We start from the raw sequence: 19,117 nt of genomic DNA, 5'->3' as shown, positions 1-19,117 counted from the left end.
TCTTATTGATATGAAGTATCATGTTGATTGATTTGTTAAATATTGAACCACCCTTGCATCCCAGGAACAAATCCCACTTGATCGTGGTGCATGATTTTTTTTTAAGTACTATTGGATTCAGTTTGCTAATATTTTGATTTTGGCATCTATGTTCATCAGAGATATTGACTGTAGTTCTCTTTTTTCATGGTGTCCTTATCTGGTCTTTGTATCAGGGTGATACTGGCCTCATAGAAGGAATTTGGAAATTTCCCTTCCTCTTATTTTTTAGAATAATTTAAGAAGAATGAGTATGAATTCTTATTTAAATGTTTGATAGAATTTACCTGTGAAGCTCTCTGGTCCTGGACTTTTGTTTATTGGGAGGGTTTTTTTTTTTTTCATAGACCAATCTTAGTTATTTATTTAAGCCATCTCCCGCCATAAGCAAAGGGATGGAAGATTAGTATACTGGTCATCATTTGATACAAGTAAGGAAGGTGAGCTTAAGGTCCCATATACTTTTCTGGTCCGTGTGCAGTCATGGTCCAAACCAGTGCTGTGGTCCCCACTGGGTGGTGGTCCAGGTTCTCTTTATTCATCTTCATAGCCGGTTGGAAGTGGATTCACGTGAGAGTTATGGAATAGAGTATGATTACCATCTCCCCAGGGAAAGGGCTTGGACCTGATGCGGAGATGCGGGTAGGCGACGAACTCGGGTCTCTCGTGCTCTCCGTGATGCGACTTCAGAAAGACATTCAGCATGCTCACACCTACACCGGGGAGCGCTACGAAGTAGGTGAGAGCCTTCCACATGCGAGCTGAGCCCTCCTCGCCGTGGGCGCCACTTGACATGGACCGCCCCAGCTGTGCCCCGGGCCGACCTAGCAGCCCAGACAGCCGGGACAGAGATGCCACCGCCGCCGCCATTTTCGACCCAGACCTATTGGGAGTTTTTTGATGACTGATTAAATTTCATCGCTGGTAATTTGTCTTTTCTAATTTTCTATTTCTTCCTGCTTCAGTTTGGGTAGGTTATATGTTTCTAGGAATCTACCCATTTCTTTTAGGTTGTCTAATTTGTTGGCATCAAATACCATTTATTGAAAAGATTTTTCCCCCTTGTATAATTTTGCCTCCTTTGCCATAGAATTTTTTTTAGTGTAGTTGATACACAATGTTGCATTAATTTCAGACATACAACATAGTGATTTCACAAGTTTATTCATTATGCTATGTTCACCACAAGTGTAGCTACCATCTGTCTCCATACAGTATCTTTGACTGTATATATTCCTTATGCTGTGTCTTTTATCCATGTAAGTTACTCACTCCATAATTGGAAGCCTATATCTCCCATTCCCATTTTGCCCAACCCCTCCCCTCTGGCATCCATTAGTTTTTTCTTGTATTTATAGGTCTAATTCTGCTTTTTGTTTGTTTATTCATTTGTGGGGGGGGTTAAATTGGTTCCACATATGAGTGAAATCATATGATATTTATCATTCTCAGTCTGACTTATTTTACTTAATGTAATAGTCTCTAGGTCCATCCAAGTTGTCTCAAATAGCACAATCTCATCCTTTTATGGCTGTGTAATATATACACCACATCTTCCTTATCCATTTATCTACTGATGGATACTTAGGTTGCTTCCCTTCTTTGTCATAGATTAACTGACTATGTAAACATGGGCTTATTTCTGGGTTTTCTATTCTGTTCTATTGATCTATGTGTCTATTTTTGTACCAGTACCATACTGCTTTGATTAGTACAGCTTTATAGTGCATTTTGAAATCTGGGATTGTGTTACCTCCAGCTTTGTTCATTTTCTCAAGATTGCTTTGACAACTTGGGATCACAACTTTTGTGATTCCATACAAATTTAGTAGTATTCATTCTAGTTCTGTGAAAAATGCTGTTGGTATTTTGATAGGGATTGTATTGTATCTGTAGATTGCTTTGGGTAATACAGACATTTTAACAGTAAGAATTCTTCCACTCCATGAGCCTGGAATGTCTTTTGATTTCTTTATGTCACCTTCAATTTCTTTCAGTAACGTTTCTGGTCTTCAAAGTACAAGTCCTTCACTTCCTTGGTTAAGTTTATTCCTAGATATTTTATTCTTTTTGGTGCACTTGTAAATGAAATTGTTTTCTTAATTTCTCTTTATGCTACTTTGTTATTAGAGTATAGAAATGCTACTGATTTCTGGGTATTAATTTCATATCCTACAACTTTACTGAATTCGTTTATTCTAATATTTTTTGATGGAGTTGTTAGAGTTTTTAAATATATAATATCATGTCATCTGCAAAAAAGTGAGCCTGATTTCTTCCTTACCAATTTGGTTGGCTTTTTTTCTTGTCTGATTGCTGTGGCTAGGACTTCTAGTACTATATTGAATAAATGTGGTGACAGTCAATATCCTTGTCTCATTTCTGATCTTAAAGGAAAATCTCTCAGTTTTTTACTGTTGAGTATGATGTTAGCTGTGATTTTGTTGTATATGGTCTTTATTATGTTGAGGTATGTTCCCTCTAACCCTATTTTGTTGAAAGTTATTTATCATGAACAGATGTAGAATCTTATCAAGTGCTTTTTCTGCATCTATGGAGATGATCATATGATTTCTTCCTTTGTTTTGTTCATGTGATGTATGACATTGATAACTGGTGAATATTGAACCATGCTTGCATGCTGGAAATAAATCCCAATTGATCATGGCGAATCATCCTTTTAATGTATTGCTGAATTCAGTTTACTAATATTTTCTTGAGGACTTAGGCATCTGTGTTCATCGAGGATTTGCAGTGTGGGAGGGGGGCATTGTTTTGTTTTATTGGTAGTGTCTTTGATTTTGATATTGGGTAATATTGTCCTTGTAAAATATATTTGGAAGCTTTCTTTCCTGTTCTATATTTTGGAATAGTTTGAGAAGGATAGCTACTAACTCCTCTTTAAATGTTTGGTAGAACTCACCTGTGTGAATCCACCTGGTCCTGGACTTTTGTCTGTTGGATTTTTGTTTGTTTTTTGAATTACTGATTCAATTTCTTTACTAGTAATTGGTCTGTTTGCATTTTCTATTTCTTCCTGATTCAGTTTTGGAAGATTGTATATGTCTAAGAATTTATCCATTTCTTCTAGGATGTCCAATTTGTTGGCAAAAAATTTTCATAGTAATCTCTTATTAATCTCTTGTATTTCAGTGGTGTTGGTTATTTTCCTCTTCCATTTCTCATTTTATTTATTTGAATCCTCTTTCTTTTTCTTGAAAGTCTGTCTAAGGACCCCTGGGTGGCTCAGTCAGTTAAGCACCTGCCTTTGGCTCAGATCATGATCCCAGGGATCAAGTCCCGCATCAGGCTCCTTGCTCAGCAGGGAGCCTGCTTCTCCCTCTGCCTGCTCTGCCTGTACCTCTCCCTGCTTGTGGTCTCTCTCTCCCTGACAAATAAATAAAATCTTAAAAAAAGAAAGTTTGTCTAAAGATTTATCAATTTTATCTTTTGAACTAGCTTTTGGTGTCATTGATCTTCTTCATTGGTTTTTTAGTCTCTTTTCCATTTATGTCTACTCTAATATTTATTATTTCCTTCTTTCTACTGACCCTGGATTTTGTTTGTTCTTTTTCTAGTTCCTTTAGGTGTAAGGTTAGATTGCTTATTTGAGCTTTTTCTTGTTTCTTGAGGTAGGCTTGTATCACTATAAATCTCCCTCTTAGAACTGCTTTTGTTGCCTCCCAAAGATTTTGGACCGTTGTGTTTTCATTGTCTCTATGTATTTATTTCCTCTTTGATGTCGTTGTTGACCCAGTGGTTGTTTATCCATGTGTTGTTTAGCCTCCATGCATTTGTGTTTTCCAGGTTTTTTTTCTTTTTTTAAAAGATCTTATTTATTTATTTGATACGGAGAGTGAGAGAGCACAAGCAGGGGGAGTAGCAGAAGGAGAAACAGACTCCCCACTGAACATGGAGCCCCACGTGGGGCTCGATCCCAGGACCCTGGAATCATGACCCAAGTTGAACGTAGACACTTAGCCAACTGAGCCACTCAGGCGCCCCCAGTTTTTTTTCTTGTAACTGATTTCTAGTTTCATATAATTGTGGTCAGAAAAGATGCATGATATGATTTCAATCTTCTTCAATTTTTTATTTTTTATTTTGTTTTTATAATTTAAGATTTTATTTACTTGAGAGAGAGGGAAAGTGAGTGAGAGAGAGAGACACAAGTGGGGTGGAGGGGCTGAGGGAGAAGCAGACTCCCCACTGAGCAGGGAATCCAATGTGGGGCTCCAATCCCAGGACCCTGGGATCATGACCTGAGCTGAAGGCAGACACTTAACTGACTGAGCCACTCAGGCACCCCTCAATCTTCTTCAATTTATTGAGATTTGTTTTGTGACCTAATGTGATCTATCCTGGAGACTACTTCACATCCACTTGACAAAAATGTGTATTCTGTTTGTTTGGGATGGAATGTTCTGTGCATATCTGTTAAGTTGTTCTGGTCTGAAGTTTTGTTCAAAGACACTGCTTCTTTGGATGTCTGGATGATCTACCCATTGGTGTAAGTGGGGTGTTAAAGTCCCCTACTCTTAATGTATTACTGTCAATTTCTCCCTTTATATCTGTTGATATTTGCTTTATGTATTTAGGTGCTCCTATTTGGGGTGCATAGATATTTATAATTGATACATCCTGTCGTTGGATTAATTCCTTTATCATTACATAATGCTCTTCCTTGTCTCTTGTTATAATTTCTGTTTTAAAGTCTAATTGGTCTAATATGGATATGGCTACTCCAATACCACTTGCATGCAGTGTCTTATTCTATCCCTTCACTTTCAGTCTGTATGTGTCTACAGATCTTAAAGGTGTCTTGTAGGCAGCATATTGAAAGTTCGGTTTTTAAATTCTTTTTATGATTGATTGATTGATTGATTGATTTGACAGAGAGACAGAGAGGGAACACAAGCAAGGGGCGTGGGAGAGGGAGAAGCAGGCTCCCCACTGAGCAGGGAATCTGACGCAGGCCTCCATTCCAGGACCCTGGGACGATGACCTGAGCCAAAGGCAGGTGCTTAATGACTGAGCTTCCCAGGCGCCCCAGAAAGATTTTTTTTTTTAAATCAATTCTGCCAATCTCTATATATTTTTAGAGCATTTAAACCAGTTACATATAAAGCAGTTATTGATATCTGTGTTCTTATTGTCATTTTGTTCATTGTTGTTTGGTTGTTTTTGTAGTTCTTCTTGTTCCTTTCTTCTCTCGTTCTCTTTTCTTGTGACTGAAGACTTCCGGCAGTGTTATGCCTGGCTTTCTTCTTTTGTGTATCTGTTACAGGTTTTGGTTTCTGGTGACCATGAAGTGCATATGTAACATCCTAAATATATAGCAGGCTACATTAAACTGACAGTCCTTTAAGTTCCAACACATTCTAAAACAATTTTTTTATTCCTCTTTCCACAGTTTATATATATGTTGTCATATTTTACATATTTTATTCATAATTTTCTTCTAATTATGGACCTTTTTTCCACTTAAAGAAGTCCTTTAACATTTCTTATAGTGCTGGTTTAGTAGTGATCAGCTCTCAATCTTTGTTTGTCTGGGAAGGTTTTTGTTTTTGGTTTTTTTAGGTGATCCTCTTGGGAAGTTCTTAAAGGGTCATTGAGGTTGCTGAACACCAAATTCAGGTCTATTTGTTTTGTTTGTTTTTATTAAGCTCCAAAGATCAGTAGCTTCAAGAGTCATTGAATTGTGGGGTGCCTGGGCGGCTGTTGTTAAGCATCTGCCTTTTGCTCAGGTCATGATCCCAGGGTCCTGGGATCTAGCCCCATGTCAGGCTCCCTGCTCAGTGGGGAGCCTGCTTCTCCCTCTCCCGTTTCCCCTGCTTGTGTTCTCTCTCTCACTGTCTCTCTCTGTCAAATAAATAAAATCTTAAATTAAAAAAAAAGTCATCGAATCAATAATTTTTTTCACCCATTTAACCCATCCCTCCACCCACCTCCCCTCTGGTAACAATCAATTTGTTCTCTATAGTTAAGAGTCTGTTTCTGGGCACCTCTCTCTCTTTTCCTTTGTTAGTTTGTTTCTTAAATTTCACATATGAGTGAAATTATATGGTATTTGTCTTTCTCTGTCTGACTTATTTCACTTAACATAATACCCTGTAGCTCCATCCATGTTGTTGCAAATGGCAAGATCCCATTCTTTTTTATGGCTCAGTAGTATTATATATATATACCACCTCTTCTTTATCCATTCATTGATTGATGGACACTTGGGCTGCTTCCATAGTTTGACTATTGACTATCTTAAAAAATGCTGCAATAGACATAGGGGTGTATATATCCCTTAAAATTAGTGTGTTTGTTTTTGGAGGTCAATACACAGTAGTGCAAGTATTGGATCATATGGTAGTTGTATTTTTCATTTTTTGAGGAACTGCCATACTGTCTTCCACAGTGGCTGCACCAGTTTGCATTCCCACCAACAGCGCATGGGGGTCCTTTTTCTCCGCAGCCTAAGCCAACACTTTTTTGTTTGTGTTTTCTATTTTAGTTATTCTGATAGGTGTGAGGTGATCTCATTGTGGTTTTGATTTGCATTTCTGTGATTTTGAACATCTTTTTGTGCATCTGTTGGTCATCTGGGTGTCTTCTTTGGAGAAATAGCTGTTTGTGTCTTCTGCCCATTTTTTAATTGAATTATTTGTTTTTATGGGTGTTGAGTTGTATAAGTTCTTTATATATCTTGGATACTAACCCTTTATTGGGTCTGTCATTTGCAAATATCTTTCTCTATTCAGTAGGCTGTCTTTTAGTTTTATTGATTGTTTCCTTTGCTATGAGAGCTTTTTACTTTGATACAGTCCCTGTAGTTTATTTTGCCTTTGTTTCCCTTGCCTCAGGAGACATATCTAGAAAGTTGTTATTATGGCTGATGTCAGAAAAATTACTAGCTGTTTCTCTCTTCAAGGATTTTTATGGTTTCACATCTCACATTTAGGTCTTTAATCCATTCTGAGTTTATTTTTGTAAATAGTGTTAGAAAGTGGTCCAACTTCATTCTTTTAATGGTCCAGTTTTCCTAGCACAATTATTGAAGAGATTATCTTTCCCCCATTGTATATTTATGTCTCCTTTGTCATAGATTAATTGACCATATAGGTGTGGGTTTATTTCTTCTCTATCTATTCTGTTCTTTGATCTATGTGTCTATTTTTGTGCCAATACCATACTGTTTTGATTACTACAGCTTTGTAGTTTATCTTGAAAGCTGAGATTGTGATACCTCGGGTTTGTTCTTCTTTCTCAGGATCGCTTTGGCTGATTAGGGTCTTCCGTGATTCCATACAAATTCAAGTACCATTTGTTCTAGTTTTGTGAAAAATGCTGTTGGTACTTGATAGGGATTGCATTAAATGTGTAGATTGCTTAGGGTGGTATATATATTTTAATAATATTTGATCTTCCAACCCATAAGCATGAAAGGCCTTTCCTTTTCTTCAGGTCATCTTGAATTTCTTTCATCAGTGTTTCATAGTTTTCAGAATATAGGTCTTTCACCTCTTTGATTAAGTTTATTCCTAGATATTCTATTGTTTTGGCACAATTTAAATCTGATTTTTTTAATTTAAATTCAATTAGCCAAGGTATAGTACATCATTAGTTTTTGATACAATATTCAAAAATTCATTAGTTGAATATAACTTTTTTCTTAATTTCACTTTCTGTTGCTTCATCATTGGTGTATGGGAATGCAATGGATTTCTGTACATTGACTTTGTGTCCTGTGACCTTACTGAATTCATTTATCAGTTCTAGTAGTTTTTTGGTGGAGCCTTTAGGGTTTTCTCTATATAGCATGTCATCCACAAATAGTTTTACTTCTTCCTTTCCAATTTGGATGCCTTTTATTTCTTTTTGTTGTCTAATTGCTATGGCTGGAGTATCCAGCACCATGTTAAATAAGAGTGGTGAAAGTGGACATCTCTCTGTTGTTCCAGGCCTTAGGGGGAAAGCTCTCAATTTTTCACCATTATGATGTTGGCCGTGGTCATCTAAGGCATTTATCATGTTGAGGTATGTTCTCTCTAAACCTTCTTTGTAGAAAGTTGAGGTATGTTCTCTCTAAACCTTCTTTGTTTGTCATGAATGGATGTTGCATTTTGTCAAATACCTTTTCTGCATCTTTTAAAATAATCCTACAGCTTTTATCCTTTCTCTTATTGACGTGGCATATCATGTTGATTGTTTTGTGAATATTGAACCACTCTTACATCCTGGGAATAAATCCCACTTGTTCATGGTGCATGATTTTTTTAATGTATCATTTTATTTGGTTTTCTAATATTTTGTTGATTAGTAATGTTCATAATTTTCTTCTAGTCATGGCCTTTTCTTTTCCACTTAAAGAAGTCCCTATAGGGGTGCCCAGGTGGCTCAGTTGGTTAAGCATCTGACTCTTCTTTTTTTAATTATTTATTTATTTGACAGATAGAGACAGCCAGCGAGAGAGGGAACACAAACAGGCGGAGTGGGAGAGGAAGAAGCAGGCTCATAGCGGAGGAGCCTGACGTGGGGCTCGATCCCATACGCCGGGATCACGCCCTGAGCCGAAGGCAGACGCTTAACGACTGCGCCACCCAGGCGCCCCCAGCTTGTAGTTTTCTATTACCCTGTCTTCCAATTGCTAACCCATTCTTCCATATCCTCCAATCTACTGCTGATTCCTTGTGTGTTTCTTTTTTCATTTTAGTTATCATATTCTTCAACTCTGATGGTTCTTCTTCATTTTCCATTTCTTTTACGAAGTTGTCACTGAGTTCTCTGCTCTTCTCTCCAGTCTGGTGAGCATCTTTACGGCCATGACTTGAACTCTTTATCAGTTACATTGCCTACATTTATTTTTTAAAAGATTGATTTTGTTCGTTCATTCATTCATTCATTCATTCATTTGAAAGAGCACTTGCAGGGGTGGGAGGGGCAGAGGGAGAGGGAGAAGCAGATTCCTCACTAAGCAGGGAGACCAATGCAGGACTGGATCCCAGGACCCCAAGATCATGACCTGAGCTGGAGGCAGACACTTAACTGACTGAGCCACCCAGGTGCCCCTGCTTACCTCTATTTCATTTCGTTCATTTTCTGGAGTTTTGTCTTGTTTTGTTTGGAATATATTCCTCTGTCTATCCATTATGTTTGACTTTCTGTGTTTGTTTCTATGAATTAGGGAAAATAACTACCTCTCCTCATCTCGAAGGAGTTGGTCTTATGTAGGAACATTACCTGTGTAGACTGCATGTGCTTGCTGACTTTGCCTGGCTGGCTGGAGCTGTAGCAGACATGAGCTGGGGGTCCTAGGGCACTCCACACTGGGGCCACGGTGGTGATATGGCTGAAGCAGGGACACACCAGGTCCCAGGTATTCTGTACAGGGGGCACCCTGATAGGATGGCTGGAGCTGAAGCAGGCGCTGGTGGGAGGTGTCCCAGAGTGTACCACGCTGGGGCTGCATTAGTGGGATGGCTGGAGCTCGGGCAGATACAGGTGGGGGCCCCTTGGGGGAGCAGCTGAGGCTGGTGTGTGCTAGGGGCCTGGGCCTCCCTGAAGCAACAGGCCAGCTAGAGTGCCCAGACCCTGTTCCTGTCTGTCCTACAGATGTAGAGGGGAGATGTAAACAATGGTGCTTGGAAGCACCTCTGACCCAGAGAGAGTTCCAGCAGTTCCCCCACTCAGTGGACACCCTAGAGTTAGCGAATGGGTTTCCTTCACTTCTAGTCTCATCTCCCTTTAAGCTGCCACTTTTTTCCTGTGTCCCAGGGCAGGCAAGTCTGCATGCAGGTCCCTCAGGCCTGTCCCTCCCCACTGTAGTTTTCAGCATCAGGGCTGGAGTTTCCATTGTTACTGTTCCCTGTCTCTCCTGCCATTCTGTGTGGTCCCTCTATCCTCTGTTGTGCAGAAACTGTTCAATCAGCTCTCAGTTTTTCTTCAGGAGGAATTGCTCTCTATGTCCGTATAGATTCAGTGTGTCCATGGGAGGACGTGAGTTCAGGGTCTTCCTATGTCACCATCTTGGATGCTCCCCAAATCTTCGATTTCCTATCAATGGTTTCCAAATTTAAAACAAAACCCTGACATTCACTGCATGCCTAGTATATGGAAAGCCCTACAGCAGCTCATTTCATCCTCACAGAACTGAGGAGATAAGAGTTATCAGTACTCTCACCTGTCCCAAGAGAACTAAGGCGCAGAGAGGCCATATCATTCGTCCAAGGCCACAGTTGTTCAGCAGTGGGGCTAGGACCCCAGTCCAGCTCGCTGGGCCCATGGTTGCCCTCTTTCTGACAATGGAAACCCAGAAGATATCACAGCGCTGGGGGTGGGGGTCTTTGGCCAAACCAGGGAGGGGGGCTGGTGAGTTCAGTTTTCCCCTTGACATCCATTATGTTCCAGGCCCTCTATGGAACATTCTGGGCTCCACAGAGCTCCCCCTAGGTCCTCCACTAGACATTCCACCACTCTAAGTTCTGATGGAGACCTGTGAAGAAGGGCCAATCCTAACTCCTCCAGCATCACAGAGCTGAGCCCTGGAGACAGACCAAAAGGGAATGCCCGAAGACGCCAAAGTGTTAGGGAGTGTCTCAACCACGGCTCTGTTTTTGATGACCTCGTTTAGTTAAGTACAATATGACAACTCCACATTGCTACAGAAAATAAAACTGGTCGCATAGTTTCCCACCCTACTGATCAGGTAAGCACAAGAAAGCAACCAGAAGACAAAGGCAAATGCCAAGTTGACCAGGACACATGAGAGGCACAGAGGGGACTTCCAGGCCCACCCTGCTAAGCTCTCAGTCAGCTTCCCCCCTGACACTCAGCTTGCTCTTGCATTTTGCACAGGCCTCTGGATGGCCGGCTCATGTTTCTTCCATCTGCTTCATCAGCCAGGAAACAGGAGCTCCCGATTAAGCCAAGGTGCTGGCCTTGAAATAAGGATAGCCAGTGACTCACAGCTGGAGCCGATACCAGACAGACCCGGTTTTGTCACGGGAGCCAGGCTGCTCTGCGAAGCTGTCTTTACCTCCGGGGCCGCCGCTGCTTCTGCTGCTGGGGCCGCGCGGTGGTTTGGCAACTGACAGCTTAGGAGGGCCTGCCGTTCAGGAAGTATGTTTAGCCTGGAAAAGAAGGCCCCAAAGGGGGAGGTGGAAATTCTGAAATTCTGGGAAGATGGAATGGGCTACTTCTGTGGCTCACAGAACATAACCAGAGCTGGGGTGGGGGCCATAGATGGGAGAGTGATCTAGCTTGGCCGAGTGGAAATGGAGCAGGCTTCCCCACAGAGTGGTGAGCTCTCCGTTGCTGGAAGGGTTCAAGCTGAGGCTGAGTGAGATGAAGCAGCAATGCGTGGTATCCCTGCATCAGGAAGAGGGTGGATTGTATAAGCAGAACTGGGGGTGGCGGTAAAGAGCCTGGACCTGGGGCTCTGTTTTCCTGGAAGCAAAATTTGGCAGCTACCCTTCGTATAGGCACCTACGCTTCCCAGGCCTCAGTCCCTCCTTCTTCTGCAGTAAAGGGAAAGGGAAATTGGGCAGAGAGGAGCAATCCTACGAGACTGGCTGCTTCCGGTTCCGAAACTCAAATCCCTGAGGCTCCCCCAAAATGGAGTTCTAGAATTCTGTCATCAATAAGTATAGTGATTAGAGACAGAGTCACTGCAGTTTCCCCCACCAGTTTTATTGAGATACAACTGACATTTAACACTGTGTCGCTTTTAGGTGTACATCATAGGGGTCTGATACATGCATATATCATGAGTGATTACCCACAATAAATTGCGTTAACAACCATCATCATACCTAGTTGCAAGTATTTTTTTCTTATAAGAACTTTTAAGATGTGGGGGCGCCCGGGTGGCTCAGTCGTTAAGCGTCTGCCTTCGGTTCAGGGTGTGATCCCAGGGTCCTGGGGTCGAGCTCCGCATCGGGCTCCCTGCTCCACTGGGAGCCTGCTTCTTCCTCTCCCACTCCCCCTGCTTGTGTTCCCTCTCTTGCTGGCTGTCTCTCTGTCAAATAAATAACTAAAATCTTTTAAAAAAAATCTTTTAAGATGTGCTCTCTTAGCAACTTTGAAATAGTACGATATTGTTAACTGTAGTCACCAGGCTGTACATTACATCCCCAGGACTTTCCTGTCTAACAACTGGAAGTATTTTCCTTTCAAACTCCTTGCTTTATCTCCAACACGTTCCAGTGGGCTTCCCCTTTGCTTCCCCCGTGTCAGTGTTCTGGTCCAGGCCCACCACCCGTGTCTGCAGTAGTCTCCTGACTAGTTTCCTCCACAATCGTTTCTCCACGTAGCGTGCGGAGGGCTCCTCCTAGAACACAGGGAGTCAGGTCACTGTAAAGCACCCCCTTTGCACTATGAATGCATCGACTCCTTTCCACGGCCCCCATCACATACCATCTACCCACTGGTCCACAAAGTTCCAGCCACATGGGTGTCTGTCTGTCTGTCCACTCCTCGAGTTGGCCAGGGCTTCCCACCTAGGGCCTCTCCAGCAGTTTCCTCCACCTGATACGTGCATCCCACTCCTCATATTTCAACTCTTAGCTTTAATAGCATCCCTCAGGTCCGCCTATGTGAATACACTTTGAAAAATAGGTCTTCCTTCCCTTTACTGCAACCCTACCCTTTACCCCAATCCTGCTCCATTGCTGCCCCTTGAACAGCCTCCGTGGGGCAGGAACCAAGGTCAAGCCAAGAAATCTTTCTTTTACTTTAGACCTCGGCCACACATCCCCTCACCCTCCTTTCTACTTTAGGCCCCTCTCATGGGCCGTCTCCATCATCCCCATGGGTTAGACATGACCCTGTTCCACTCTCCTTTTACAGCTGAGGCTCAGAAAAGCTAAGCTGTGATCCGAGCCCGCCAGGCTGACGGGGTTGCCAGGTGGAGAGTCTCATTCCTTCACTAGTGAAAGGGAAGCCGGGGCTGATGATGGATGAACTCCACTTGATCTCCTGGAGTTTCTTCTTTGCTCAGATAACCCAGGTTCTGGCGAGAGGTATGTGGCCATATTCTCTACGTAAAGATAGAATCCTGACAACGTAGTCAGTGGGTCCAAGCACAGACTTCAGGGCCAGATGCCTACGCACCAGTTACTAGCTGGACCTTCAAGTGCTGAGCAAGTGTCTTACCCTCTCTGTGCCTGTTTCTGCATACCTCCTAGACCAAGTGTGAGGGTCCAGTGTACTGGCTGTTTGATTTTTAATTATTTAAATTTAGGTGACATATACAGTATTAGTTTCAGGAGGAGAATTTAATGGTTCATCAGTTGCATACAACACCCAGTGCTCATTATATCCAGTGCCCGCCTTAATGCCCATCCCCCAGCTACCCCATCCCCCCCACCTCCCCTCCAGCAACCCTCAGTTTGTTTCCTAGAGTTCAGCATCACTTATGGTTTGCCTCTCTATTTTCATCTTATTTTTTCCTTCCCTTCCCCTATGTTCACCTGTTTTGTTTCTTAAATTCTACATATGAGTGAAATCATATAGTACTTGTCTTTCTCTGATTTATTTCGCTTAGCATAATACTCTCTAGTTCCATCTACATCATTGCAAATGGCAACATTTCATTCTTTTTGATGGCTGGGTAATGTTCTGTTGTATATATGTACCACACCTTATTCATCCATTCATCTGTCAATGGACATCTGGGCTCTTTCCATAGTTTGGCTATTGTGGACATTGCTGCTATAAACATTGGGGTGCATGTGCCCCCTTCGAATCACTGTTTGTATTCTTTGGATAAATACCCAGTAGTGCAATTACTGGGTCGTAGTGTAGCTCTATTTCCAACTTTTTGAGGAAACTCCACACTGTTTTCTAGAGTGGCTGCACCAGCTTGCTCTCCCACCAACAGTGTAAGAGGGTGTCCCTTTTTCCACATCCTCATCAACATCTGTTGTGTCCTGAGTTGTTAATTTTAGCCATTCTGACTGGTGTGAGGTGGTATCTCATTGTGGTTTTGATTTGTATTTCCCTGATGGCAGGTGATGCTGAGCATTTTTTCATGTGTCTGTTCGCCATCTGTATGTCTTCTCTGGAGAAATGTCTGTTCATGTCTTCTGCCCATTTCTTCATTGAATTTTTTGTTTTTTGAGTGTTGAGTCTGACAAGCTCTTTATAGATTTGGATACTAGCCCTTTATCTGGTAGGTCATTTTCAAATATCTTTTCCCATTCCATAGGCTGCCTTTTAGTTTTGTTGACTGTTTCCTTTGCTGTGCAAAAGCTTTTTTTTTTTTTATGAAGTCCCAATGTCCATTTTTGCTTTTGTTTCTCTTACCTTTTGGAGACATGTCTAGCAAGAAAGCACTGGCTGTCTTAAGTGCGTGTTGGCAATTGTGTGCAAGAGAGAGTGAGGGCATGTGCACACCTCGTTCAGCATCTTGTCATAGCTATGGAAGCAGTGTCACATGTAGGAGCCTTGTCAGCCTGGAAGAAGTGAATGACTTTGTCATTTGAAGTTTCACAGCTCTTATGGCCTGTCCAAGGTTGACTCCTCTGGGCATCAGCCACTTCCCCTGGGCCTGGCCTTCCCTAGTAGGTATCCCTAAAGCCCATCTCCTGGGGAGCAAGGACTATAGCTCAAGATCCCCCCCCCCCCCACAGCACCCAGGACCTAGCCTGTCCTTCATGGCAGGTGCTCCCTTCTTGGTGGTCAGTTTGAAGCCCTCCATTCCAGAAAGAGAACTCTCTCCCCAGTTTAGTGTGAGTTCTATGGACACCTGCTTCTCATGGCAAAGTATCCCATTGTCAAGAAAGCTATTCGAGACGTTAATTTTATAGCTCCTGGCATTTCGAAGGCCAACTAGGATGAACAATGCAAGTCGGGACCCCAAAGCTTTGGTTTTGGATCCAAACCCCTATAGCAAATTCACCCACAGACAAGGGGTCTTATTCAGTGGGGAGGGGGCTGGAGGTCTGGAAAGGAGCAATAATGGCTGATGTGTTTTGAGGCTCATTTTGGGCAGACCCTGCACCACGCCCTCCACCCATGGCTTCTCATTTAACCCACACTGCAAGTGCATCAGGCAGGAGCTGTCATCTCATTTTACAGGTGAGAAAGACAAGGCATAGAGAGATTAGGCAACCAACCCTTGGCCACACAGCAGATGGCAGAGCCAGGATTCAAGCCCAGGCTGGCTGACCCTAGAACCTGGGACCGTCAAACCCTATGATTGCTGAGAACCTGTGTTCTGCTGGGTTCCACCGCAACGCATTAACTCACAGGTGACTGTGGTCATTCCTGCTCACAGGAAAGCACTTCAGTGCTACCTCGGCAGTTCCTGAATTGCTCTCAGAGGTCCTGAGAGTACCGTGGGTTCTTCTGTAGATTAGGATGTTCTGGCGGAGGGTGGGCACCCTACTAATGTCTAGGAGATCAAACTAGCCATGGATTAGGGGTCCAGTGTCACTGCCATTCAGAGGGCCGTGGCTGGTCCGTTTGCCAGGCCCCTTGTGTTCTCAATTCCCAAATTAACTTCAGGTGGAAGTTGGGATGGGTAATTGTATGTGTCAAGTTGTAGCGTGGTTTTGGATGAAATTAACACTTAGATCAATAAACTTTCAGTGAAGATTGCCCTTCATAATGTGGTGGGCTTCGTCTGATCAGTTGATGGCCTGACTAGCACGAAAAGACCAGTCTCCCCAAGCACACAGGAATTCTGCAGCGAGGTGCCCTCAGGTCTCGTCTGCACCACCAGCTCCCCTGGGTCTCCCCGAGGGCCTTTGGAATGGAGCTGTAGCGTCAGCTTTCCTGGCTCTCCAAGCGGCCAGCCCACCCTGTGGATTTCAGACTTGCCAGCCTCCATCATATGGTGAGCCAATTCTCGATAATAAATCTCTTTATACGTGCATATATATGTGTGTGTGTATGTATACACACACACACACACACACACACACACATGCTCTTGGTTCGGTGTTGCTGGAGAATGCTTGACAGTGGTCAAATACCTCCCCAGGAATCACAAAATTTCTCCCGTGGGGAGGTGGAGCTCTCAGCTGAAGAGGAAGGTCTATACCTCACTCAGTCCTTTCAACCACCAAACGAGGCAGACCCCTATTTTACAGATGGGGAGACTGAGGCCAAGGAAGGGCTAGAGAATGTGCGGAGTCACACAGCAACTTAGCAGGTGCGACAGAATTAAAACCCCACCCTTTCTGGCCCCATGCCCTTCCCACCTCCCTGGTGACTCCCCACGGCTACACCCTACTTCACACCAGCCCCCACAATCGTCGGCTTCTTGGCCTAAGTTCCCCTGCTACCATCAAGGACAACATCTTCCCTAGTTTTCCACGCACCAGCATATGACAAAAGACCTAACGTTAATAATATGTGCGGGTCTGTGATCTAAAACTGGAAGAGCCTTGAATGGAGTAACGGCAAGCCCCCCCACCCCCACTCCTGAGGATAAGGTCCTGGAGCCAGACAACCCTCCGGTCACAGCACGGTACCCCACACGTTCTGTCCCCTGGCAGCTCACAGGGAAGAGGAGGGTATAGACACACCAGGCTTCCCCTGCTCCTCGGTCTTGCCCTTGAACCTCCCCCCAGCAGAGCACGCGGCTGCAGCTCAGAGCTCCATCACCTGCCACTATACGGTCGCCCCGCAATTTAATGCATCTCCTGGGGGCAGACACTTAGAGGATTTCCAGTCTTGTTTTCCATCTCAAAATATTGCAACAACTCTGTGTGCCTACGTCTTTGTATAGTTACAAGGCCCAGTGGATATTACATTTGTTGCTAATGTAGAAAAATGGCACCAAGACAGTATTTCTTTTCGCTTAAAAAATTTTAAAAAGAAAGCTTTTAAGGTTAGCTTCTTCAAACTCATTAGACCTTTGGCTACGTTTAACATGAACACCTTTTAAACCTAGCTCTTTGCGAAGTTCCCACGGAGGGCTCCAATTCAGCATATGACGTGGATTTATAGAACTCTTTGGGACAACAAAATAGCATGCGATTATACAGAAAGTAATAAACATGAAAAATGTCTTGCAATAGATAATATACCACTTCCATAACAATGGCATTAAAAATTCTGCCCTTAAAAATACTTTGGTTTGTAAATTTGACCGTGAAGGGCTAGCAATGTCGCCCCCCTGTGGTACATTCGAGTACTCATTCATTCAGAACCCAAATTCGTGGAATCCCGGTTCAAAACGAGGCGGGGAGCCACTGTGGGCCACTAGCTTGGAGGTGGCTTCAATAACGCAGCATCTGCTCATTTCTTCAAGCCTCAGACTCCTCGTGTAGCTAAATACGTAGTTTCTTTATACAATCAGTAAGTTCAGAGAATTTTAACTGCCCTTCTCCGAGGGTCTTGCAGACTTCACAGCCCTCCAAGGGGTAGTTCTCAGGCCAACTGCCCGTTCAATCTCTCGGACAGCTTTTAAAAATGCATGTGCCTCTCTTGGGTGTCTCCCCACCCCCAGAAGCTGATTCTGGGGTCTAGACAAAGCCTAGATTTGAGTCGGTTTTGTTTTGTTTGTAAAGCCCCACAGGTGACCCGGCGCAGGGCTGGGAAGTGGAGGTGCTGCCAGCAGCTCGTACATGGCGGGTAAGTGGGGACGGGGACAGAAGAGGGACCTGTGCAGGAAAGGAGGTCTGGAGGGGATGGTGACAGCACCGACTTCCTCCCAAGTATGCATTTCTCCAGGGACCTGCCAGGAGCACTGACCCAGGGCAAGGAAACCCCGAGTGGTTCCAAAGTCTTGTTATTACACTTGAAATGCCTTTCCCAGCTAACGTGCAATGACAGGAGACATCAAGTCATTTGGGGTATTAAGGAACGAGGCCAGGGTCTCAACCCCACACAATCGCTACTAAGCACCTGTTACCACAGCTTCGAAAGGGAGTCAACACTTACTGCTTCATAGCGTCTCTGAGCTAAAATGCAAGGAAATAAACCAGGACTAATGTAGGGTCCAGTTTAGAGGATTCTCTCCACACTGCCCTCGTTTGTGCTGCGAAGGCAGGACTCCGGGCACAGAGGCCGAGAGGAAGGGAACGCCTTCCACGGCCACCACCTCTGACAACTCAGCTGTCAAAACTTCCGGGGATTTGCAGACAAGACTGCGTGACGCATGGCTCTGCCTCTGATCTGAGGGAGAGGCCGAGTCACGATCGAGGAAGCTTTTGTTGCCACTGGAACGAGCCAGACGCCTTCCCTCCCCCGATGACAGCTGGGCAGCAGTCTCCCTTGGCCGGAGCCGGGCCACCCAAACCACGTCCCCAGAGCGTGCGCGCCCCTACTGCCAGGAGGAGTGTGAGTGCCGGTGACCCCGAAACACCCCACCAGTACCTGAGCTGAGGTGATCTTGCTCCTGGAAGAGCCGGAACGCCTGACCCGCTGGCTGCTTCGCCCTCGCGGTCCTGACCCTCAGAGGGGCCGTCCTAGTGCCTGTGGCGAGCCACTCCAGCCAGCCCTCCTGACGCCCGCCTCGCCCCTTTCCCACAGTCCTCTTCTCGCACAGATTTACCTGTTTACTGTTGGTCCCCCCCAGCCGGAACGCCCGCTCCGGGAGGAGTGTTCGATAAACATTTCTTGAATGAAAGATCAAAGAGATGGGTCCTCACAGTCACTTTCTTCCCCCCTCTCCCACCCCATCTGTGGAACCAAGCTCCTCCGGGACCGGCCACCAGGGGCTGAAGCCAGCATCCAGGGCCACTCTGGCCAAGCCAGCTCCAAGCCCGGCAGGGACAGGGACCGCCCGGAGGAGGTGGGCCGCGTGGCCGCAGAGCCTTCGAGCCCAGACACATCCAGCGGGGACAGCGACCTCCAGCGGCCCCGAGAGCTCGTGTGGGAGGGCAGGCACCTGTCGGACACCTGCTCCTTCGACATGTGGGGGAAGGCGCGACCCTGTGTACCTTCCAGCCCTGCAGTTTGATTTCTCATCCCTGTCGTCCTACCGTCTCGCTTCACCCTCTCCCCTGCCGAAGTGGGCAAAGTGAACGGTGCTAGAGCTGTAAAGAAGCTGCTTTTGGTGAACTTGTCCGAGGTCTGTCTGTTCCTTAGAGGGATGCACACAGCAGGTGTGAGGCCGTGCGCTGAACTACAA

At 44.5% G+C, this 19,117-nt stretch overlaps 1 protein-coding gene across 1 annotated transcript; it reads right to left on the bottom strand.

The window, feature by feature from the left end:
* Positions 1–387: 387 nt before the first annotated feature.
* On the bottom strand, positions 388–909 carry LOC113255721 (cytochrome c oxidase subunit 6A1, mitochondrial-like). The gene has a single exon (XM_044384419.3). The coding sequence runs from the start codon at positions 907–909 to the stop codon at positions 574–576; it is 336 nt and encodes a 111-aa protein (XP_044240354.1). The 3' UTR covers positions 388–573.
* Positions 910–19,117: the final 18,208 nt, after the last annotated feature.

The sequence above is a fragment of the Ursus arctos genome, unplaced genomic scaffold (assembly GCF_023065955.2).
Source record: "Ursus arctos isolate Adak ecotype North America unplaced genomic scaffold, UrsArc2.0 scaffold_4, whole genome shotgun sequence".
NCBI lineage: Eukaryota > Metazoa > Chordata > Mammalia > Carnivora > Ursidae > Ursus > Ursus arctos.
This window is presented reverse-complemented; position numbering and strand designations above follow the sequence as displayed.